This window comes from Penicillium paradoxum (assembly GCF_028828445.1).
Source record: "Penicillium paradoxum strain IBT 22861 chromosome Unknown utg000007l_segment0_segment0, whole genome shotgun sequence".
In the NCBI taxonomy this organism is placed as follows: Eukaryota; Fungi; Ascomycota; class Eurotiomycetes; order Eurotiales; family Aspergillaceae; genus Penicillium; species Penicillium paradoxum.
In genome coordinates, this window is record NW_026643185.1 from 1,020,719 (window position 1) to 1,044,202 (window position 23,484).

General features: G+C 48.9%; 5 protein-coding genes across 5 annotated transcripts; 2 read left to right on the forward strand and 3 right to left on the reverse strand.

Moving 5' to 3' along the window:
* Positions 1 to 652: 652 nt before the first annotated feature.
* N7457_007962 (uncharacterized protein) lies at positions 653 to 4,716 on the reverse strand (the record flags this gene model as incomplete). Its single annotated transcript, XM_057179005.1, has 5 exons — positions 653 to 2,203; positions 2,253 to 2,303; positions 2,354 to 3,074; positions 3,128 to 4,420; positions 4,490 to 4,716. The coding sequence occupies 5 exons, from the start codon at positions 4,714 to 4,716 to the stop codon at positions 653 to 655; spliced, it is 3,843 nt and encodes a 1,280-aa protein (XP_057027391.1).
* A 2,772-nt stretch (positions 4,717 to 7,488) lies between these two features.
* On the forward strand, positions 7,489 to 9,538 carry N7457_007963 (uncharacterized protein; the record flags this gene model as incomplete). The annotated part of the gene is made up of 7 exons (XM_057179006.1): positions 7,489 to 7,531; positions 7,636 to 7,758; positions 7,817 to 7,928; positions 7,979 to 8,183; positions 8,244 to 8,399; positions 8,450 to 8,934; positions 8,992 to 9,538. The coding sequence occupies 7 exons, from the start codon at positions 7,489 to 7,491 to the stop codon at positions 9,536 to 9,538; spliced, it is 1,671 nt and encodes a 556-aa protein (XP_057027392.1).
* A 1,329-nt stretch (positions 9,539 to 10,867) lies between these two features.
* On the forward strand, positions 10,868 to 13,556 carry exg2 (putative exo-beta-1,3-glucanase; the record flags this gene model as incomplete). Its single annotated transcript, XM_057179007.1, has 3 exons — positions 10,868 to 12,028; positions 12,081 to 13,093; positions 13,145 to 13,556. The coding sequence occupies 3 exons, from the start codon at positions 10,868 to 10,870 to the stop codon at positions 13,554 to 13,556; spliced, it is 2,586 nt and encodes an 861-aa protein (XP_057027393.1).
* Positions 13,557 to 13,810: 254 nt separating this feature from the next.
* N7457_007965 (hybrid sensor histidine kinase/response regulator) lies at positions 13,811 to 17,721 on the reverse strand (the record flags this gene model as incomplete). Its single annotated transcript, XM_057179008.1, has 2 exons — positions 13,811 to 14,107; positions 14,167 to 17,721. The coding sequence occupies 2 exons, from the start codon at positions 17,719 to 17,721 to the stop codon at positions 13,811 to 13,813; spliced, it is 3,852 nt and encodes a 1,283-aa protein (XP_057027394.1).
* A 1,428-nt stretch (positions 17,722 to 19,149) lies between these two features.
* Positions 19,150 to 22,579, reverse strand: N7457_007966 (putative SNF2 family helicase/ATPase; the record flags this gene model as incomplete). The annotated part of the gene is made up of 2 exons (XM_057179009.1): positions 19,150 to 19,554; positions 19,607 to 22,579. 2 exons carry the CDS (start codon positions 22,577 to 22,579, stop codon positions 19,150 to 19,152), a joined length of 3,378 nt encoding a protein of 1,125 aa, XP_057027395.1.
* Between the last annotated feature and the right edge of the window lie 905 nt (positions 22,580 to 23,484).

Sequence of the window (23,484 nt, forward strand, 5' to 3'; positions counted from 1 at the left end):
GAGCGCCGGGGTCTGTCAAATCTCCGAACTCGATCGTTGTGCCATGTTGGGAAGGCAATCTTTCAACCTCAAACTCGACCTCTTCTTTTCCTCCAGCCGAATCTCCCTTTTCTATCTGCAATCGCTATTCAAACACGCCCAACAAACGATACCCACCCATTTTGTGCGGCAATGCGATGAGGGTATCAGGGGAACGAGCCCTGTGTGTATATTATTTACTGGCGGCAGCCGGGAAATTGTCATTTCCCCGGTTCACCAGATATTTTGCGGTAAATCTCCTTTTGTCGGAGCATTCTTTTTGGCGTTGAGAGCAATACAGCTTTGGATACATCAATGAAAATAAAATAAATTTCCCAGTTCAGGTTTCTGTGTTATCGAACCTTCGTGAACCCACTTGCTCCCGGGCTTCTTTCTTTCATTCATCCATCATGACGAGCACAATTTTCCTGTATCAATATTTGAGCATCAACCGGCCACATCTTCTGGTAAAAATAACCTCGAAAGTCGGCTAAATATGAGCAGATCATAACAATGAAAAGGATAATCTGTCGCGACATCCTCTAGGGTACGTTTGCTTAGCCTGCTTCTTGGTTGAAGCGCTGATCATATCGGTCTCCTTCGTACCGTTAGCGCGGCCTGCTGCTGAAAAAGATCAGATAACCATACCTCGAGTGCGGCGCTTACCCCGGCCCCGCGTACCACTGATTTGATCGGCGGCGTTGCTTCTGCTACTGCCGGAAGCTAAACCCTGCGGGCTTAATCGCCGACCCGGGTCATGGGCTTCATTGCGTGGTCTCTTCGGCGGTCTTGGGTTTGATCTAGAAGAGTGGTTTGCTTTGTTGATTGTGCCCCGTTGAGATTTTTCCTCCAATGTTTTTTTGCCACGCTGCACATCTGTGGTGGTTTCAATTGAAGACTCTTCCTGTGCCACAGACTGTCGAAGGCGGCTGTAAGTACGTTTCTGCGTTTTCTTTAGTGCCGCACTCTCTGATTCTCTTCCAGAGCTGTTGTCCGTTGCGTCTGACATTCGCCTAGCTCTGCCAACCTCTGTTTCGGTGAAAATGCGTGTTCCCTCGAAACTAACCACTTTGCGTTTGGTTTTGGGTAGTTCCGTCCTGGCAGATGCATCAATGGATGAATTTTCAAACTTCTCAATGGTCGAGGGAGGCATTGCGCTTTCATTTCCCGATGGTTGCTTTTTGAGGGCAGGATTTGATAGATTGTGCTCTCGACTCGTTGTTTGAGAATCTACTGGAACCATTTGGGGCTCTTGGGCTCCCTTGAGGGTGTCTCCCTGCATTAGTCCTCCCTGGAAATCGGGAGTCGACATAAAAAGCATTTCAAGCTCGGCTGGATCATTGAAAAGTGACAGACTATCCTCGCGCGAAAGCCTGTCATGGACACTCGAAAACGGGACGATATGGCCGAGACCAGGAGGGCGTTTTGGCGGGGAATCAACACTATGACCATGTTTCAAAGCCTTTGAGGGGCTGCCAATCTTTGGCGATAAGTTTCCAGCAGCCGGACCCACACCCTTGTCTGACTGATCAATCTCAACGGCATGATCATCTTTGCCTTTCAGCTTGTCTAAGGGAATATTGACCTTTTGAGTCGCTTCTGTGCTGTCCGTGTGTTGGAGCTTGGCGCAGGACGCATCATGGGCGATGAGAGACCGAGCGAGCGAAGACTGAAGCATGTCTTCCAGTTTCTGCCATGTTTGCTCGAAAGGCTCGTCTGGCTGGACATCGATCACCTTTGCGAATCCTTCTCTGATTGTTGCTTGCCAGCTTTCAGCTTCTTGGGCCCGCCGGAGCAGCGAAACAATCTCAGCATCCGCTTCCTCCCCGACTTTCTCCAGCGCTGATGACCGTGATTTGAGCATGGCGAGACTCTCAGTCATTGCTTTAAGCTCACCGGTTGCCTGAGCTGCTTCTAGCTCAAGCAGATTGGCCTTGGTTTCTGCTTCTTGTGCTGCTTTCGCTTTCAGGGTCTCAGACTCGGTCTTTTTTGCCAGAATCGCTTCCAGCTCGGTGGTCTTTCCTTTCACCCGCTGGAGTTGTTCAAGAAGGCTGTCATTCTCTTTCCTCAGACTTGCTCCAGAATCTCTCAGCAGTTTGGACTCGGCCTCATTGGCTTTGGCCTCTGCGATATATTTTGAGCAAGAATCGTTAAGCGTCTCCATCCGCTTCTTTGATTCCTCGAGCTGCGCTTATCAGCAAGGCACATGAAAATATAATCTCCGCATCGCTTACCATGGAGTCCTGTCTCATTCGCTGACCCTCGGCTGTCTTTTCGGTTTCAGCCTTCATACTATTAGCCGGCCATCTTCCCATTCGTTAAGTCATGATCTTACCAGAGAGTTTTGGACATTTTCGAGCTGAAGCTGAAGGTGATCGCAATCTCTTTTCAGCTTGGTCTTCTCTCTCTCAAGATCGTGCACCTGCTCTGTAAATCTAGCGTTCATCTGATCCTGCAATTTCATGCTTGCGATACCAAGCTCTTCTCGGATTCTTTGTTCGAGCAACTGAAGCTCCCCCCGCAAGGCCGTTTTTTCAATTTCCAGCCGGGAGATCTGACTTTTGGATGCTTGTTCTTTAGTAACGGTCTCAGTCAACGTATGTTGAAGATGTTGGTTCTCGGATGATCTCGTGGCAAGTTGCTTTCGAAGGGACTCGACCTGAGTAGTGCTTTCTTGCAGTTGAAGTTGCAACTGTGTATTCTCGGCAAATTTGTTAGAAATCTCCATCTCCAGAACAGGATTTCCGGCAGGGATTCGAGCCTCAGAAAGCTTTTGCCCAAACATTTCTAAACCTCGCATCAGGTCTATCTCTGTGGTTTCAATGGCCTTGACAGAATTGCCGAGAGTGCCGAGCATCGGCTCAGCGACCTCCAGCTGTCGCTGCAAATTCCCATAGCAACTCTCGGTATTAGCAAGCTGTTTGAAAATTGAAGAACATGGACCGAGGTTAGCTTCAATTGCTTGGAGCGCTTCTTGAAGCGCTTGGAAGACGCTTTTGTTGATTTCCGTGCCCCTATCCACGTCCCTCGCAACTTGTTCCGCCAGCGAGTTCAAACTATTCGTAATCAATCAACACTTATTCCCTTTCCAGCTCTTCGCACAACTTACCCAAAGCTTGCTTGCTCGACGCTTTTGGTAAAGTCTTGGACGTTGATAGCCTCGGTAACGCACTGGTTCTGCAGCTTTTGGACTGAGTCGACACATTGCTCAAGTTTCGGACTCAATTTTGACAGGATGACATCCTGAGATTTGACACACGATGTAATGAACAGCTCACACGCAGAGTCAAATTTCTCAGCCATCTTTCGCTGATCATTTCTGACAAGAGCCAAGTATCGTGCCTGGCTCTGAGACTCATTCTGGATGTAGTTCTCTAGAGTAGCAATTCGCCTTTTCTCATTGGATAGCTGGGCCTTGATCAGTTCGCCCCTTTTCTCCGAGTGGTTCAATGCTTCCTTCAATCTGGAAACAGTCGTTTCGGAATTCAAGAGTTTGTCGCGTTGGCCTTGAATTTTCTCTGCATAGTTCGAGACTTGCAGCTTAATATCGACCAAATTCTGTTGGATTTCGCTTTTCTCTTTAGCAAGAGAGACAGTGGTTTCTTTCAGTACCTTGGAGTGTTCTCTGACTACGCCATATTCACGTCCAAGCTCGTTCAGGATACCTTTGAACATGCCGAGTTTCTCCTTCCACTTGTCTATTTGAGCACGTTGAGCTCTCGACTCAGACGATGTTTTAGCGAGCTGGCCTTGGCATTTCTTGAGCCGGTCTTGCAAGACAAGGTTCTGCTCCTTCAAGGCCGAGTTCTCATTCTTGACTTGCCGTTGGATAAGTGTTGCAGCATGTTCGGTCTCCTCTCGCTGTTTCATCCTTTTAATGAGAAGCTCAAAAAGATCATCCTCGCTGAGTTGAACACTGTGCTTCGTACCAATGAGTGCCGCCTGACTCTTGGTATTGGATTCCTTCTCAGAGGCACGGTATCGTTTCAACGCCTGAAGTTGATTATGTATAGGCTTGAGTGGCACGCGAGGGACCTGATTCTCTGCAGTTTCTTGCCTTTCTCTGTGGGAATGCTGGATCGCTGGCTCGGGTAAGGCAGAACTTGCCTCGCTCGTTCCCTCGATCTCATCAACACCATGCTGAACCAGCACCGCTCCTTTCCCTGCAGGGCCGATATTCTGTCTGGGGGTATTGACTCTGGTAGGCTCACTCGGCTGGGCCACAACACTTACCTGGCTCTGTCCAAAAGCCGCTTTTTCTATGGCAGATCCACCGCACATTTCTTTGCTAGAGCCAGCAGTCATCGAGCGCCTTCTTATTGGTTGATGAAGCAACGATTGCCTAGCTGGATTTTGACCATCGGTAGTGGCCTTTTCTTTTGAGTGAGCAGTGTTGAGCATGCTATGTCACACGGGCAGTGTTAGTCGTGATAGTGATTTTCATCAATGGGATCCTGGGTCATCTACGAACGTAGCTGGTTGAGCCAGTTGAAGACTAATACCTGTCCCCTCTCCGGTCTGTTCTCCCGAAGGTTGCGTATCATCGATCTGAGGATGGGTTATTGGAGCCTGCTTGGGCATATTTCGCAAAGAGAATGGCTTGTGCGAGGCAGGCTTCCCAAAAGAGAAATCAACAACATCAATAGCAGAACTTTCTGGGCGCCGAAGAAGCGGCCGGAGCTTTTCTGAGCTCTCCATGATGAGTTATAGATGGGGCCGATGAGAAGGATCGTGCAGTTGAAGAACTGAAGTCCAAGCAGGGGTGGCATGGATGTCAAGCAAAACAATTCTAGGAAGGAGCAAACCCGTGACCGGAATGCCATCTCTATCTCACCTTGTGTAGTTCCAACATCGGATGTTTTGACACCTACGCTTTCTTAGAGACGAATTCTAGTTAAAATATGAGGTATCGAAGCGCAGGCGAGAATTGTCGAACATCACAACTTACTCAAGGCATAAATTTGTAAAAACAAAAAGCGCCGCTTGAGATTTCCCGTAGATGTGTAGTCACACACTTTTACTGGAGCATTATCCAGTAAGCATCACTAGATGTGGAGCTTGATAACAAAATATATACAGAAGTATGCTGGGCTCTATTTAGAAAAAGAATCGAGGTAAATGGTACGCAAAAACTACATAAATATTCGACTCTCAATGATATATATTCCTTCCATTTTAAAAATGCGCACGGATATCCATCACGAGGTTTGTATGCCAATGATTTAATTATTCCCATAGTCTACTCCGTATAAACATGACCATTATGAAGTTCAATCTCCATTCCAAGCATGGTTCCATGCGGACCTGGTCGAACAATCAATATATATGGAAAGGTTGCAGCCTAGGACTTGAAACATGTTCTTCTGTGCGAAGTGTTCATGAAGGGACAAAACATGCACTGGGAAAGGACACGGCTAAATATGCCAAAGGCAAGAGACCTCGGCAAGACAAACATAGGAGTTTTACTCCGTAGTCCGTACATGCTTGGTCGATTTCGGTGTTTCCGAAACTCATTCTACGCAAGTAGCTTATCCGTCCACACCCTCATCCCAGTTCAAGAATCATAAATCAGGTTTCTTTCTATTATGATGATGATATGATTATTATTATTTCAAAAAAAGTTAAAACAGCCAGCTGAAACAGCCAGTTTCAATCTGAGCACATCTTGTTCGTTATCCGGCATATCTTACATGACAAGATACCCCAGAAAATGCCCAGTCGACAAGGGTTGCCTGTTGAATCCAATCGATAAGCTTAGCCTGCGCCTTCTGAGGCTTTGAGAACCCTGTGGCGGTCACACTAACCAGCTGACTGCGCCGGTATCGAGTTCGGTGGAACCAATAGTGCTCCGTTCGACAACATCAAGAGACAAACGTACGTGTTCAGCATAGGGGTGGAACGAGAACGAAAAGACCCGCCTAGAATCGGCAGCCGACCCAAGTGCCTAAAATCCCGCATGTGAGGGATCATATCGGACTTCGCGTCGAATCTTCCACACGCATTCCAGAGATGTTCTGTGCAACAAACAGTTGCCGAGATAACCTGGATGTGTTTGGTTGAATAACGTGGCAGCCACGAGAAGGCGGGATAAATAGGGTATATCACATGCGAGATGAACAGTGATCAGTCAAGTGCAGTTGGATGCTTCAAGCCTACTTCCTGGTTGGTTTCATCAGGCGAAAATCGAACTATATCGCAGTGCTTACGATTCGGGGATATTTCCACTGGAACAAGAACTCAAACACTTGGACATGAGAACACAGAGTCAGATTCACTTCAAGTGTTACAGAGTTTCACACAAGAAATCTCGCAGGGCGTAGGGCAGAGACACTAACTAAATAGCGATCTGCTGGAGACATCTCGCAATCTCCAGTGGTCCCTAACGCCATACGAGACCTTTTGTTTCAAATTGAATTTTGATCGCCAGGATGTTCGTCTAGGATCATAATTGACAAGTCACTGGGTGGGTTAGCAAAGTCTGTGCTTTTTTATTTTATTTTTTTTAGCGGATATCATAGCCTCCGCTCATTAGTTTGAGCGGGCCCCGGTCGAACTGGCCTTATCTCTCCACCTAGCCTTGCTCATCGCCTGTTAGAGTCAGATGTTTGGAGAACACCGTGGGTCTCAGGGATATCTCCTGAAGCCTTACGCCGTATTGTGTCACGGTTCCAGTCATATGTGTGCGAGAGTGAAAACGGAGATCCCTAGGAAACGCCCTGCAATATCTTGCCCCCCCAAAGCGACTAGTCTGGAAGAGTAGCTGTAGGGTGTAGATCCCACGGCATCAAAGGCCAGAATCAGCATAGGTGCAAAAGGAAAAAAAGAGGGCCCGTTTCTTTGATTCCCCCTTTCCCCATTTTGTTGCGCGTCACGCGTGATTGGCCCGCGGGTTACTGCCATTTCTGCCAGACCGCTCACCCGCTTCATCCCCTTTCTTTCATCTGCTTCAACTTCCCGAGGAGTGGACGGGCAATTCTTGGTATTGCTGTCATTTGACACGGTCTTTATTTTCCGCATTCTGTCCCCCTTTTTTCTTGAGTGGTTCCGTATCAAAGAGTTGGTGCGACTCCGATACCTGGAGCTCCCCGGGCCTTCACGTTTTCTTGGTATACATATTCTGGCTTAGAACTTGAGATCTTCAATATTTCTTCTGCAGACATCCGGTCGACTTTTTTTCTCTTCTTTTTGGCAAATCTCTTCAAATCCGTGAATTTATATCTGGACTTGCATCGATAATCTGGCGCCAACTTGAAATATTCGACCCCCGCTCGGCGAATCTACCTTCGGAATTCGGTCACCTCATGGACGTTGCGATCTGAGCTCGATATTCGCCGAAAATCTCGTTCCTCCCCCGCTTGTCGCCCGTGCGCGCTATCTTTCTTCGATCAAAGTTTCTCGAGACAAGTGTGATGTTGCTAGGAAGATACTAGCTCAATTTGAATACTTCGGCTATCGCTCTGACCCAACAAAATGGGAAACACCCAGGGCAAACCGGTGTCTTGCAACGATGCTGGTAGGTTGATCAAATTCCAATTGATATGAGTGGAAGTCTTGAGGACTTCCGGGGTCGTTGCCGAGGATTCGAACAAGTCGCTGATATCGCTTTTCTTCTACTAGTCAACCTCAATCATTTCCGACTCCTGCGAGTCGTTGGAAAAGGTGCATTCGGAAAAGTCCGAATTGTCGAGAGGAAGGACACAGGTCTTACGTTCGCATTGAAATACATTCGTAAAGAGGAAGGTTCGTGGGAGTTCCCAGGCTCTTGAGCCATAAAAGCCATAGCTGACCGGACGCCCAGTGGTTCGCTCGGAAAGTGTACGAAACATTATTCGTGAACGGAGAATGCTCGAACACCTGAACCATCCATTCCTGTGCAATTTGCGTTACAGTTTTCAGGACATGGAATACATGTGAGTACACTGGGCTCGATCCTTATCCTTCATTACTGACTACATTACAGCTATATTGTGGTTGATTTAATGAATGGTGGCGATCTCCGATTCCATATCTCCCGAAAATGCTTCACAGAGGATGCGGTGAGGTTTTGGATGGCTGAACTGGGCTGCGCTCTGAAGTATATCCATTCGCAGGGCATCATCCACCGCGATCTAAAACCAGACAATGTGCTTTTAGATTCTGATGGACACGTTCACTTGGCTGACTTTGTACGTTCCAATAGCCCGAATTGTATTTGAGTGGACTTCAAGCTAACGTTGATGCATTAGAACGTGGCATCGGATTTCCGACCGGGAAAGCCCCTCACAAGCAAGTCAGGAACGCTAGCATACCTTGCGCCGGAAGTCTATGAAGGGACGGGTTACACCTTTGAGGTCGATTGGTGGTCATTAGGTGTGACTTTTTACGAGTGCATCTACAATAAGGTATGGGCGATCTGCCTGTCGTTTCATTTCCAGTCTAACCTTGAATGCAGCGACCATTCGAAGGTCGGAGTCAAGAGACCTTGAGTGAAAACATTAAAAAAGCACAGCCAAAATATTATGTTACCAATCCCGCTGTTTCAGTACCTTGTTTGCGGGCACTGGGCGCATTGATGCAAAAAGATCGCAGTCAACGCATTGGTGCCATCGGGTTCGAGACATACACCTCACACATGTTCTTCGCCGATATCGACTTTGATGCACTCGAGCGCAAACAGATCCCGCCAGTGTTCCGCCCCTCGAGCGATAAAACAAACTTCGATGCGACGTATGATCTGGAGGAGTTGCTCCTCGAAGAAGCACCCCTGGAAGCTAGAGCGCGCCGGCAAAAGCCACGTGCTGAGCTAAGGGAGGATGCTACTGCGAAAGAAATCCGGGATGATGAACTCCACCGTCTTATTGAGACGATGTTTGAGCCATTTGATTACACTTTGACTAGCTACCAAGGTAATGCAGCGGACGCTATTGCTGCCTCCACGTGAGCTTTCCCTTTCCATCAAAAGCATTGGACCGTTGCACTTACAATTTTTACCAGCAATCCCGAGGATTGTCTTCCTACCGCCACAAACACCGCAGGAAACACTACAACGCCAGCAAACCCAACTGTACACGCCCGTCAATTCTCACAGCCCGATCATAGAAATACACCATCTCAAATCGATGGCATATACTATCGTGCTCCGACGAGCGAAAACATGACTACAGTGAGCGAAACACTCGATCCTAATGACCCTGCAAGCGGCCCAATTTCACCTGCTCCCTCGAACCGCATGTCAGGTTCACCACCACCTGCACCATCGTTCCACCGACCGCTACCCCATAATCAACGCCACCGCGGTGCCACTCGCCAAATGAGCAAAAGTGGTGGCGTCCAAATGGTTCTGAACGAACATGGTAGCTGGAGTGAACTGGCAAATAGCGCTGCTATCCCTGCAGAGGGAATAGAGAGTGGTGACGACAAAAGCAAGCCGGCCAATGGAATGCTTTCGTTCTTCAGTCGAAAAAAGGGCCGTGACCGTAGCCCCAAGCCAACCGAGCCAGGTGTTCTGGGCAAAGAGGGAGCCAGGCAGATCATTAGCTGAAAGTCTTGCCTCTGGTGAAAACCAATTGGCGCTTGTGCCGGTGGCGCTGTCAACGCTGACACTATATCCGCACAATCTTGGGCTTTTGAGCCAACCTGCGTGATCTCTACTCGTATTCGAGCTCGACACCACGACCCGCAGACCATTGCTACTAATATTAGCACCCGCCAAGGTCGGCAATCCAATGTCAGGTCCTACTCCTTGGCTTAGTTGCCAGTACCTTCACACTTCCGGCTCCCATCGGGACCTACCGGAGGGAGACAGCCTCGCTGATGCTGTCTGATTCCATTCTGCATGACAACTACATCATTCTGCATTGATATCTGCAGCAAGAGGCGTAGTGCTTGAGGCTCCACATCCTGAAGCATCCCACCTCTTACATTCTACTAGATTCCCCGGGCACAGCGAGAATTCATTTACATACTTCATTTTCATATCATATCACCTCTCATCGCCGTCTCTTTTTCTCGCATTTGTACAGATACTCAGGGCAAACACCCATGACCAGAACCGCGCTTGTCCTATATATTTTCTTTTGACCACCTGTCACTTGGTAGGCGCACTTTATTTCTCTTTTATTGGGACCTTTTCTCTTCTCTGTGATGTTTTCTATCCTATTATTGTGCGTTTTTTTTGGAGTTTGCATACCCCGATTCGTTGATGAACCTGAACGTTCTTTATTTTCTGTATTCTGTGTATAGAATGGACTGGAGCTTCCCTGGTTACGGTGGGTGATTTATTTTTAGTCCTCATCTGCATTGAAATATACCAAATGTGTTGATTCTTGACATCGATCCTTACCTACCCAGTGATTTTTTTTTCCTTGCTTAAGAACAGCACACACAACATACCTAGGTAGGTAAGGAAGTAAACATGGGCCCGATAACGATCGACTCCAAACGCTGTCCATAAATAGGACAGAGTGTCGATACCATTACTCCGCAACTGTCCCCGTACTGTATCATAGTATAATAGTAGGGGGCAATTCAACTAAAATCCATCACCAGCAACCCCATACTCCAGTGTACGGAATCGAGGGTACTCCGTATGTCGTCCAAGGGGCTCAGGGGCACTATCACGTAGCCTTAGCCAACGCCCCACTGACCGTGTGGGGAAAAAGCAAAACAAAGCCTAACCAGCGTCTCGCCAGAACGTCGGAGAAAACAATGTGATTTTATGACATCCCCCAGCCACAACCTAAACCCACGTGCATCTTGTTCCCCAGCCTCGACAACATCACAATCCAACCTCCTCGAACTCATAACTCGGCCATCGCGCACACATTCCACATAGATCGGCGCACACGAAACATCCAAATTCCCACCTGGCATGCCAAGCCAATCCCGCAGCCGCGACCGTCCCGAGAGGAGGGACCGTGATCGCGATCGTCCACGCGATACAGAGCGCTCGTATCGTCGGGACCGGGACCGCGACGAGTATACCCGTGGCCGCTACGAAGACCCAGATGAAACGCCCAGCCCCACCAACGCGCGCAGTGCTAAGTACCGCTTCCGCGGGGAATCAGGGTACGAGTCGAATTCGCATGATAATCTGGAGCGGGATGAGTATGAGGAAGATCGCGAGCGACGCAGAGAGCGGAGACGCAGACGGAGGGAGGAAGAGGAGGCGCTGGCTTATGGATCGCCTGATGAAAGACGGAGAGATAGAGAGCGGGAGAGGGGTGGTTCTAGACCCAAGGAATCGGCGTCACGACGGGACCGGGAGCGAGACCATGAAGGACGACGCTATCGCGGGTACGAAAGTGGGAGTCCGATGAGGGAGAGACGGACTCGGGATGTTGATGTTGATGCTGAGGCTGAGGCCCGTCGGCGACGACGACGGGAAAGGCAGAAAGAAAGAGATAGACAGATGGAGCTGGATGCTGCGGCTGCGGCGCCGGCGAGGAAGCATCACAGTACTGAGTCTTCGAGCAGTGCTTCACATCTCTTGAGTGTTGATGCTATGGCGCGTCTTGCGGCTGAACATGAGGACGCTGATCGTTTGGAACGGGCACGTGAAGAGGAGGAATTGCGTAGGGAACGTCGGCGGCAGCGCAAGCGGGCTGCTATGGAGGAAGCTATGGCTCGTGAGGTTCCAAAGGGCCGATCACGCCATAAAGCTGGAGCGCGAGTTGTGTCTGGTGCTTATCTGGAAGAAGGACACAGTTCTGATGCTCGAGTACGACATCGTGGCGGTGGTGGGTATGCTGGGCATGACCACTGGAAAGGGGAGGACAACTGGGAAGGCAGCTATGATAGCCGCGGAGGGCCACCGGCCTGGAAATTTTGGTCTAACTGGTCCAGGAAAAAGCGCATCTGGATGGGATGCCTACTGGCAGTCATCCTGTTGCTTGCCATCATCATTCCTGTTGCTCTTGTTGTGTCGAAGAAGAAAGGCTCGGATTCCGACTCGACGACGACGAGTTCCTCTGATTCCGACTCTGACGACCCCAAGTCTAATTTGGACAAAATCGACCGCGACAGCATTCCAGTAAGTCCTGAATATGTTATATTGATGAGACCCGCTAATAACCGTGCGCCAGGCTTATGCCCAAGGCACTGTCTTGGATCCATTCAGTTGGTATGAGACAAATGGATTTAACCTTACCTTCACTAATGACACTGTGGGTGGTCTTTCCCTCATGGGCATCAACTCGAAATGGGATGATTCAGCCCGACCTAATGACGATGTCCCTCCTCTCAACAAGCCATTTCCGTATGGTTCACGGCCCATCCGCGGAGTCAATATAGGTGGATGGTTGTCCATCGAACCATTTATCACCCCTTCTTTGTTCGAAAAATGGCCAGCCAAGGCTGGTATCATCGATGAATATACTTTGACCAGAAAGCTGGGAAGCTCTGCAGCAAACACCATTGAGAAACACTACGCCACCTTCATTTCAGAGTCAGATATCAAGGAAATCAGAGATGCCGGGCTAGATCACGTTCGCATTCCATACGCCTACTGGGCGGTAACTACATATGAGGGCGATCCATACGTCGCTAAGATCTCATGGCGTTATCTTCTACGTGCGATCGAGTGGTGTCGCAAGTACGGACTGCGCATCAAACTCGATCTCCACGCGCTTCCCGGTAGTCAAAATGGGTGGAACCACAGTGGCCGACAAGGTAGCATCAACTGGCTGGCCGGCTCATACGGCGACGTCAATCGCAAGCGATCACTTGAAGTCCACGACCAGCTCTCAAAGTTCTTCGCCCAAGATCGGTACAAGAATGTAGTGACGATCTACGGCCTTGTGAACGAGCCACTGATGCTATCTCTGCCCGTCGAGAAGGTGCTCGATTGGACCAAGGAGGCGGCAGAACTCGTCCGCGGAAACGGCGTCTCTGCAACTCTTGTTTTGCATGATGGATTCCTAAATCTTGCTAAATGGGATGGCATGTTCCAATCACGCCCGGATAATATGTATCTTGATACACATCAGTATACAACCTTTAACACCGGCGAGATCGCACTGAACCACTCTGCGAAGGTCAATACCATCTGTGTGAACTGGTACTCCATGCTGAAGGAGATCAACACCACAACTTCTGGGTAAGTTCCATTCCTCGTTGCTTATAACTATATGTGCTAACACACTATCAGATGGGGCCCGACTATGTGCGGCGAATGGTCTCAAGCTGACACCGACTGCGCAAAGTATGTCAACAACGTCGGCCGTGGTACTCGCTGGGAAGGAACCTACGATACCAAGTCATCAACAGCCTATTGTCCGACCGCGGATCAAGGAACATGCAGCTGCGACGACGCGAACATGGATCCGGCCAAGTACACAGATACCTATAAAAAGTTCCTCCAAACCTATGCGGAGGCCCAAATGTCCGCCTTTGAAACCGCCATGGGATGGTTCTATTGGACCTGGAAGACCGAGTCCGCTGCGCAGTGGAGTTACCGAACTGCCTGGAAGAACGGATTCATGCCGAGCAAGGCATATTCCCCATCCTTCAAGTGCGGCGACACAGTGCCAGACTTCTCTGAAGCAGCCGAGAGCTTTTGATCTTTTACGAAACTGCTGTATTGTTTCTTTTTTTTTGCATTTTGCATTTTGGACTTTGCGTTTCATTTATTTTAGATACCACGAGATTTAGTTTAGAAATTCCCTGCATATGTATCATTGCAATGCCCTAGTCTGAATGTGATATGTGCAATGCCCTCCGGAACGCCAGTAACGTGATAGAAAAAAAAGGCATCCAGCCAACCAGACTCCCAATAAGAAAAGCAGCTTCTCGGCTTCAATGCGATGCAACTCATCTATTCCTCGAACCAGCCTGCTCCTTCTCCCCATTTTCCAGGTTGGTAAACGCGTTCCTTCCGCACCCACAGAAGTCTGACGCCTCCAAGCAGACGGTCAACCCTCTGGAAATCAATAGGTTTCATGACCCAGCCGTCGAAGCCAGATTCCCGGTACGTCTGGATCCGCTTCTCAGTCAAGGAAGCTGAGACCGCGAAGATGGGAATATGAAGATCATCCCTGATTCCATCCCCTCGTTGCTGCCTCTCGAAATCACGAATCATCGTTGCTCCGAAGTAACCATCGGCGATAGGCATCTGCGGAAGAGTCCCAATGTTAGTATATTGATCTAGCGGTGGATCATGGGGGCACATACCTGGAGATCCATCAGCACTGCATGGAAGCGAGCTGGATCTGCCATGTAGACTGAAGCGCATTCTTTGCCGTTGGTTGTCAGGTAGACTGAGTGGCCGAACTTCTCGAGACGCTTTTGGAGGATTGCGCTATTCGTCGGATCATCCTCCGCGATGAGCACGTTCAAATTCCAGTCCATGGTTGGTGACGCACTTCGTTGAGATGTATCTGGATCGTGGTCAATTGATGAGTTGTTGATTGGCGAACTGGAGATGGGTTCGTTGGTGTGAGGTTCAAATCCTTCCGGGAAGTGTGTATGGTCAGGAGTTCGGCGGGATGAGTTCAGGCTATCTGAGTGGGTGGTATTGTCGAGCCGTTGGCTAGCCAGCGAAAGATTGCTTGATTCGCCGGTGTTCAAGCTTACATCGGCCTTCACGATAGATGGTCCTGATTCAAATTCGGAAGTTTGACCACATTCACACGGAATGTCATCTTCCTTTCGTTGCTTCACACAACTTTCGTCTGTGAGATCGCGCTTTGTACCCTGTTTGTCTTCTTGCTCTGGCAGATTCGCCTTTGATGCAATATGCGGGCCCGGTTTCTGGCCGTTTTGTTCGTCCGGGAGTGGGAACTCAAGCCGAATCTTGAAGCAGCTCCCTTCGCCTTCTTCGGACTTCAAGCTTAGCTGTCCGTTCATATTGCGCACGATTCGGGCAACCAGTGCTAGGCCCAGCCCGAGTACGCTTTCGGTTTCCAACACTTGGTCACTCAAATTGCCCTCATAGGACTTGGGAGGCTGCATATATCCCTTGTTAGAGACTTGTTCGAGCTCACAAAACAGAGTTTCGACTGTCTCTTGAGACATGCCAGACCCGGTATCGTGTATTGCTATTTCGACGGAGATGTGTCCAGGTTCCAAAAGCTCTGGTATGATACGTGACTCAATTGTAAGTGCTCCACTTGGGGTGTGCTGTATAGCATTGCTGATCAGATTCGTGATGACTTGGCGTACTCTTCGTTGATCTCCAAGAACTGGAGGCAGAGCTGCATGTTGGACTACCTGTAGATCGACGTGCTTCTGTCTTGCTTCTTCCCAAAATATATCCGTCGCCTCGGTAAGGGTTTCGGAGAGATTGAAAACCTCATCTTTTATCAACCGTTGTCCGTTCTCGGCGTTTGTGAGATCGAGAAGGTCATTGATGATATATACCAATGACTTCGAAGCGGAGTGAGACCTGGAGATGTGATCTCGTGTTTCTTGATCCAGAGACCCATCGAGAGCAATCTCCAGGTAATTGATGATCGCATTGAGAGGAGTTCTAAACTCGTGCGCGGAGTTGGCGAGCAAAAGCCTCATCAGCTGGTTGTTTTGCATTGTCGCCTCTTTCTCTTGCCATATATCGGTGAAGGTGCGATATAGCAAGGACAAAATAGATGCTTTCCCGAAATCTGCGGATGACCACTCATGTTGCCGACTCGACTTCTCCGGATCAGATGCCGTGTTATTTTTCTCTGAAACTGCCCGGAAGAAGATGATGAAATCACGCCCATCAATCGAGAGAGGGATGTAGAGCAAGCCAGAAAGATGATGAAAGCCACGCGAATAGTTGAGATCTTGGAAGTCGGCCGCAATGTCAGCGGACCAAAATACGGTATCATTCTCTTTCGCTTTCATATATTCAAACAAGGCGAGGACTTCCTGCGAATCGGATGGTTTTCCCAAAATCTTGGCCTCACCCATTATCGACGCCGCGGCATAATCAGCCCCAAACAGACTCAGAAGATTGCTAGAAGGGGTCTTGATGGCCTGCGGTATGTTTGACTTATTCATGGAGACGGTTGGCTCTCGAAACTGAAAGGGCAGTGTGTAGGACAAGCGCTCGATGTTACTGGAAACTGCCTCTGCCATGAACCAACAGACCTTCTGGATAAGAGGATGAATGTATTGACTGCCATCGTAAGATTGGCACGACACAAGACCCCAAAGCTTGCCAAACACATTGATTTGAATGGACAAACAGGTCTCAACAGGGTTGTCTGTATACGGTGTTGGGAGCGCCGTGGCTACGGACAGATACGTGTTTGACATGTCGAGGGGGCGTTTGTTGGTGGAGGCCCGGTACACAAGCCTTGCAGTTCCTTGGCTTCCAGAAAAGGACGAACACACAGTGTTGCGCGTGTATAGCTTTTTCAAGGCTTCAGGGAATGTAGATTCCGGGAAATCCATGCCCTCATATGAAGCTAACCCCGATGTGGGATCCACTGCATCGGCGACCACGATACCGTTACGATCACTGTCAAAATGATAAATAGTCGTTCGGTCGAACCGAAGAAGGTTTTGCAATGTGGTGATGGTGCTTTGAACGAGCGCCTCCAACGTTTGAGCGTTTCCGAGTTGCTGAAGAACTCGGGGGATGGTGTTGAGAAGGGCGGATGAGTCTGGCATACCGCTGTCGCTATTTGAATCAAGGTTCTTTTCTGGGGCAGTACAATTCTCAACGAACACCCCAGACGTCAAATCTAAGCTCCGATTCTCTGTTTGGATTTCATGGTTCTCAACCTCGGAGTGGTCATTGTTACATTGAGCCTCCGGCTGGAGCTCGCAGTATATATAATTCTTATATATACTGCTCGTATGCATGGTACACCACATACTCTGCGAATCACCATTGGATGATAAGATATACAGGGGGAATACCTCGGGTCCCGAACGCTCAACAGCATAATCATCGCTTGAGACGAATTGAGCACGCCCAAGGAAGTTGCTTTGACCCGAAGAGGGCAGTATATCGCGGAATGATTCGAGCTGGAACAGTTCGTCGGGCGAATATCCAAGGATCTGCTTGGAGTTGTCGCTCGCTATTTGCACCTCAAAGTTGCCGTTGTTTTCAGTCATCACAACAAGTGCCCCAACTGAATGAATATGAATGTCCTCTTCATCCTCGGGGGAGTACTGTATCCCCTTCGTTGTTTTGTGGAAGTCAAGAATGTCGCCGCCATTCCGCACGAGAGTTCGCAACTGCGCCAAAAGCTCCGGATTAGGGCTGGAAATAGATTTTTCTTTGGGAACTGATGAAAACCCGCTTCCGCCATAACTCTTTTGGTGCAGCTGAGTGAGGTGATCTGGTCTCTTTGAAGCATCATTTTCAGCATTCATGCCGTTGCCCGGCGGACTTCTTTGCTGACAGCTCGTTTGTTCATTCGTGGAGGTTGCAGTCCACGTGTCCGAAAAGGGGGATATTGGAGTTTCGAGCTTGTCTAGGGAAGGTGTCTGCAGGGCAGATGAGGGGGTGGAATCAAATGACACAACCGAGCGAACTGGAAAGACTCTTTCTGCTGATTCAGTGCCCAATTGAGGCAATTTCAATCTCGGTGAGAGTAGCTCGGCTACTGTTGATACCTCGGTCTTGTTGTCAGACAAGATGCACATGCTCTTTGGTATAGACAGCGTCCGGGCGAGTGTTTGTCTTCTGTCAGCTAGTCTTTCTTCCTTCTTGGAACTGTGGTCATCGCTGTTTTGGTCATCGTAAATGACGGTCCAGTCGCCATAGTCTTTGACCTCGGATGGCGAAGACATAGCTGGGTCTTCAACCTTCGGTGCAGACGACAATCGCTAGTATCCTGGAACAGCGAGATAAGGAGGATTAGCAGCATATTTGGCGGCCATGATCACCTGAGAAGCTTACAGAAGGACAAGGGAGGGGAATCTATGCGGTCAACACACTGCTCACAAAAGCGAATTCATCATGCCTTTGAGATAGTTTGGACACCATAGACAATGCACGAATAGAGAAGAATAAAAAGAAAGAGAAACTGCAGGGTACATGGAGCGAGATCGAGACATCTCCACGAAATTTGTACTCTAACCGGGGTTACCAAAGCCTATGTTTCCCAGCTCCAGCTTTCTCCTGAGGTTTCAACCTATCAAAACATGAGCCGCCGAGGACAAGCTTTCTCCCTGAAGGGCATGTCCTCGGTTCCCTTGTCCGGTTCGCCGGAAACTACCAGTTGGACGTAGCGCGCAATCCTTGAACCAGAAGGTAGGTTCCATGGTCTGAGATTCGGCAGATGGTAGGGTCGATTAGGTGGCCGTGTCTTGGACCTCGTAAGCAGAGGTAACTTTGAGAATTAGGCATCGGTTGTGGTCTGATCTCGCAACATTCGATAGATCCGTCGAATAGCGCTCCTTGATCATTTTACTGCACGGCCAATATATCTCAGACATTGCGGACAATCGAGCCAGGGCAGCCGAAGGCGACATTCGGCAATGCCGGACCAGAACCTTAGAATTTGATATGAGGGTACCTGTCTCGGCCCATCGAGAATGAGTGTAGTTGGAGCAGAGAATAATCCACATATTCCACAAAAGATGAGTGGTCTGATCAGCCAGAATGAAAGACATGTTGGGATGACGATGGTTCGTTGCCGACTGGTCTCGCAACTTGCTCCATTCCAATTGTTTATTCCAAATAGACACGATTGGAATTCCTCGCAAAGTCGAATAGGTTCATATACCAATGTCCGGTATAGACGGCCATAGGTAGCTCCAGAAATACTCCACTATAACAAAGAAGCTCGATAAACGGGTATTAAGGTATGCATTGGAGCAGTATCTGCCGAGATAGCAATCTCCACTAGCAGGTATCCCAGTCGGACCACAATCCCGGACTCCAGCGCGAAGTCGCCTTATCTATAATTGGACTGGAATTTGACTCGCGGGCATGCTTTCCGAAGACACGGGAGGCGGGAGGCCGGCTTTGATCTTTCCAAGGTTCCGTTGTCGGCCTGAAGCAACGCGATGCTGGTCAGCTGAAACAGATGTTCAAACATAGGAAGTCATTGGGTACAAATATACGAAATGAAGCAATAAGGAAATTTAAATATGAACATGACTCAGAAAACATGTTGGATCTACAATCCAAACTCCATATAAAATCCTTGCGCCAACCAAGAATCCCCGAAATCTCCCGTCTTATTAACATTTCATAATTTCATAACACGCTATTCACCAGCGTCGACCATAAACCGAGTCTTCAGTTCGCGGCCGGTGATGCTGGGACTCACGCCCCCGACTACGTGGGTCAGACTGTGTTGACTCCCGAGAGGATGAAGGAGCAGGCTCAGGCTCATCATTATTCAACAGTCGGGTGGGCTGGTTGAAGTCAAGGGTGTTCTGGGTGTCTGTGTATCTGGATTCCGCGTCACGGCCGAAAAGCGCCATCATGTCGCGCACAGTCAGCTTGCCTGCACCAGCCTTGCCTTCGATTGTGGCATTGGCTAGTTCGCGCTTGCGGTCCTGAAGGGCGACAATGCGTTCCTCCACCGTGCCTTTGATGACCATCTTGTAAATTTTGACGTCAATAGTCTGGTTCAGACGGTGGACACGATCAATAGCTTGCTCCTCGACAAACTAGATTTAGGGTTAGCACAATTTACAATGAACTGTAGGGGCTGGGACTTACGGGATTCCAGAAGGGCTCCAGAATGACGACACGACTAGCGGCTGTCAGATTAAGACCCAATGCACCAGCACGAAGACTGCAGAGCAGCACACGAGTGCCACTGTGGTTTCGAAGTTTTTCAAGACTAGCCTCGCGGTGATTGTTTGCCATTCCACCGTCGTAGCGAGCGAAGCCAATGTTGGCCCGCTTCAAGAAGGGCTCGATCTTATCGAGCATAGAGGTGAAAACGGAGAAAACAATAAACTTGAAGTCCGGTGCCTCACGATTGAGAATCCGCATAAGGTGGCGGATCTTGGTGGACGGCAGGTCTCCGTTCTCCCCTTCATCGTTGTAGATATCTTCCGCCTCAGAATCGGATTCATCCTCGGAATCGCTCAAGATAATGGGTTTGCTCTTCCTTCTAGAGGGGGAATCAATCTCATCATCTGTATCATCATCTGTCTCATCCTCCGAGTTAAGCCATTCACCACCCCCCTCGGCATTTTCGTCGTCCAGACCACCTGCCTTGCCGAGATTGGGCATCTTGCGCTGGTCTTCAGGAACGACCCAATCGCCTTCTTCGCCTTCTTCGTCTTCATCGTCACTATCAAGGACGACTCGTCGGTTCTTGCGAGAGCGCGCAATCTGTGCGTCTGATTTGCGGGCTGACGGGGAATCTGGAACACTGCGATGGCTCTTCTTCGACTTCTTTTTCTTTTTCTTGTCTGTGCCCATGACATTGATGTTCAGGTCGGCTTCACATTCACCGCATCGACTGCCACCAGACTTAATTTCACTTTGGCTGAGATCCGTTTGGCAAACGTCGCACTTCTTTGCGACAACGCTCATTGCCCCGAAAAGATCAGCTATGCTGTCGAGATCATCCGGCTTTGACTGTGTCGACTGGCTATTTGTACTGCCATTTTGCAAAAGAATATCCTTATCCTTTGCCAAATCCCCTTTGACCAGATCTGGGTGGTTGCAGGCTTGACGAAGACGCAAAAGTAGGACCAAGGCTCCAGCATAATCAACCTTGCCACCACCCATCATCTTCCCAAGAGTATTATCTGTGCGTTGTTCAAGACGTTTGTAAAAGTTCAACTCGCCAGGCATAAAGTCGGGAACAACCTTGATGACCTCGCGTTTCTTAATTTGGAACCCATTAGATGACTTCTTTGGCTCGCCGTCCGATCCCTCTTCGCCAGAGTTCTCGTCGTTGAGCCTGAGAACATCCTTCGTGCGTCGCTTCATGAAGGCCTTCAGATAGACTTGAAGTCGCTGAATAGCGAGACCGCCACGGCCATTATTCAAAGGACGGGTGATTTGATCTCTCCAGGCAGCCAAATCGTCATATGGCTTCACTCGAAGGAACTTGATCAAGCTCTGCAACTCATCGAGGTTATTCTGCAATGGCGTTCCTGTCAAGCACCAACGATATTGGGCATCCAAAGCATATGCTGACTGTGTAGCCTTGGCGTTACGATTCTTAATTGTGTGTGCTTCATCAAGAATAATACGGTACCAATGAACCGCAAAGATTCCGGCCTTTTTAGCCTTGTCAGATGCCGACGAGTTGAATTCAGAAGTAAGGGTTCCATATGTTGTGATCACAACATCGTATTTGTCCAAAGAAGTCGAAGTTTTAGCGCGCGTTGTGCCGTGGTAGAGACAGACACGTAACTTGTGGGACGGCTCAACCTTGTCCTTAATTTCTGATTCCCATTGCTTGATCAGTGCAAGGGGTGCAATGACCAGAGTAGAGGGAATGCAATTCGGGGGCAACTGAGTAGTCTTGCCCTCCTTTTCGTCACTGTTATCACTATTTTCGTGGTCGGACATGGGATTTTTAAGAAGCAGAGCAATTGCTTGCACTGTTTTACCCAAACCCATATCATCTGCAAGAATTCCGCCTTTAGGAAAAATCCCTTTGGTTGTCTTTCGACCGGTCTCCTTGTCACACATCCATCTCACACCCTCGATTTGATGCGGGAGTAGAGTGACTTTCAAACCTTCAACGACACCGTCATCTTCGTCATCATCGTCGTCGTCCTCATCCTCTTCTTCTTCATCTTCTTGTGCTGCATCATCATCTTCGTCACCTTGCTGGGTAACCTTGTCGACATCCTCACCCTTGGCGGATGGTTTTTGTTCAGATGCATCAGTGTCCTTCGAGTCATCGACTGTGACGCTTTGAAGCTGAGCAGCAAGATCGTCAAGATCGTCGATCGCTTCTTCCTTCTTTGTGTCCTTTGTCTCCTTCGAGGATGTTTTCTTACTCTTCTTCTTCCCACCCTTCTTCTTGCCTTTGCGCTTTGTCTTGGGCTTCTCTTCTTCTTCCTCAAACGCACCCTCAAGCAAGGCCTTGATATTCTCGTTTGCCATAGCTGTATCAACATAGCCATTCATATCCACGGCTCCAAATTCTGATGCATAAGCCGATGCCCTTGGAACAGGATCGGTGTCATCTCTTGTAAGGTCCATAAATTTCTGGATGTTCTTCGATGCACCTGTCATCTTCGGTGGAAGGGGCTTGGATTGATAGATTGGCCTAGCAGCCCGAGGAGTTGTCCAAGTAACATTTTCAGGGCGCTTGATGCTCACTGCACCATGTGGGAACCCCCCACGAGGGTTGTTGTAGGCGGATGGAGCCACCGGCTTGAATGGATCCCATGGTTCGCTTCGTTTTGCTGACGGGGTAGCAAAAGGAGCACCCGAAGAAACTGATGGGCGATAGCTTTGGGGAGTGGCACTTGGATGGCCTTGATGGCGTTGTTGTGGCTGGCCGTGAGGCTGTGGTCGAGGTGCGGGTCGATGATGTTCAGCACGGGATTGATTCGCTTTCGGAATGTTGAACAAATGGTTTGATCTTTGTGAGGGGCCGATCGGCGAGGGTTTTCCAAACTCGGGTTCCTGGATATGGGCGGGGCGAGGCTGAATATTCGGCTTGCCAGCGGGAGTGAGCGGCTCCGTTGGAGCGTTGCTTTCTCTGGCCATGGTGTTTCAAGGAGCGGTGTGTTTTTCGAGGGTTGGATGGAGGTTGTCGAATGGTTGGAAGCGTTCTTCAAGAAGCTTATTTCAGGGCTAGAAGGTTCTAATTGATCCAATTTCTATGCATCTAGTCGACGCGGAAAAGAATTTGATCAGAACGCTAGAATGCAAGGTCAGTGTTTGTCTTTTTTGTGTGCGAGTGTCCTCGAGCCATCCAGTGAGTCAGGATTCGTGAAATGGAAAATGGGCTCAGATTTTGATCCAGGAAAATGACACGAGTGCTACACAAGGAACTGACCTCGAAGCATGTCAGGATAAATCCGAAGTGGTGGGTTGTCGATGGTGGGGGTTTGCAAATGTTCAAAGACAGCGCGTTATCGATATCGGTTTTGTTTTGCTCCTTCCCCTAGCAACGAGGGATGCCTCAGGCAACAGCCACAACATCGTAAAAGGATCTTGTTCATTGAGGTAAGATATGTATATCTCTCTAGCATGTATGAGGTTTAACAAGCTTTCGTTTGATAATTGGCCACAACAAAGAAATTATAGAAAAAAAGGGTATGAAAAATGATCTCTGTTGGTCACATTGGCTAATCATGAAGGTTAGGGTCTGAATCCAAAGGAATCCTCTACTTAATCGACTGAGATCCTTATCTGAAATCTTAGGCTGCAGAAATGATGAGAGGATTATGTACAAATAACTAGAGTTCGAGGCTATCTAGGCATGGTTATTGCGTTCAGAGCTCGCCAATCGTGGCCCGTGTCCACTCTGTACGGTTAAATATAGGCAGGGAGAGATACACTTACCACTAGCATGTATCAGCCAAATTTCATAGGCCTTCGTTTAGAGATCATTGCCTTCCCTTCAACTTGAACTCTTTATTGATTGATTTGAAATCTGGGACATGGAT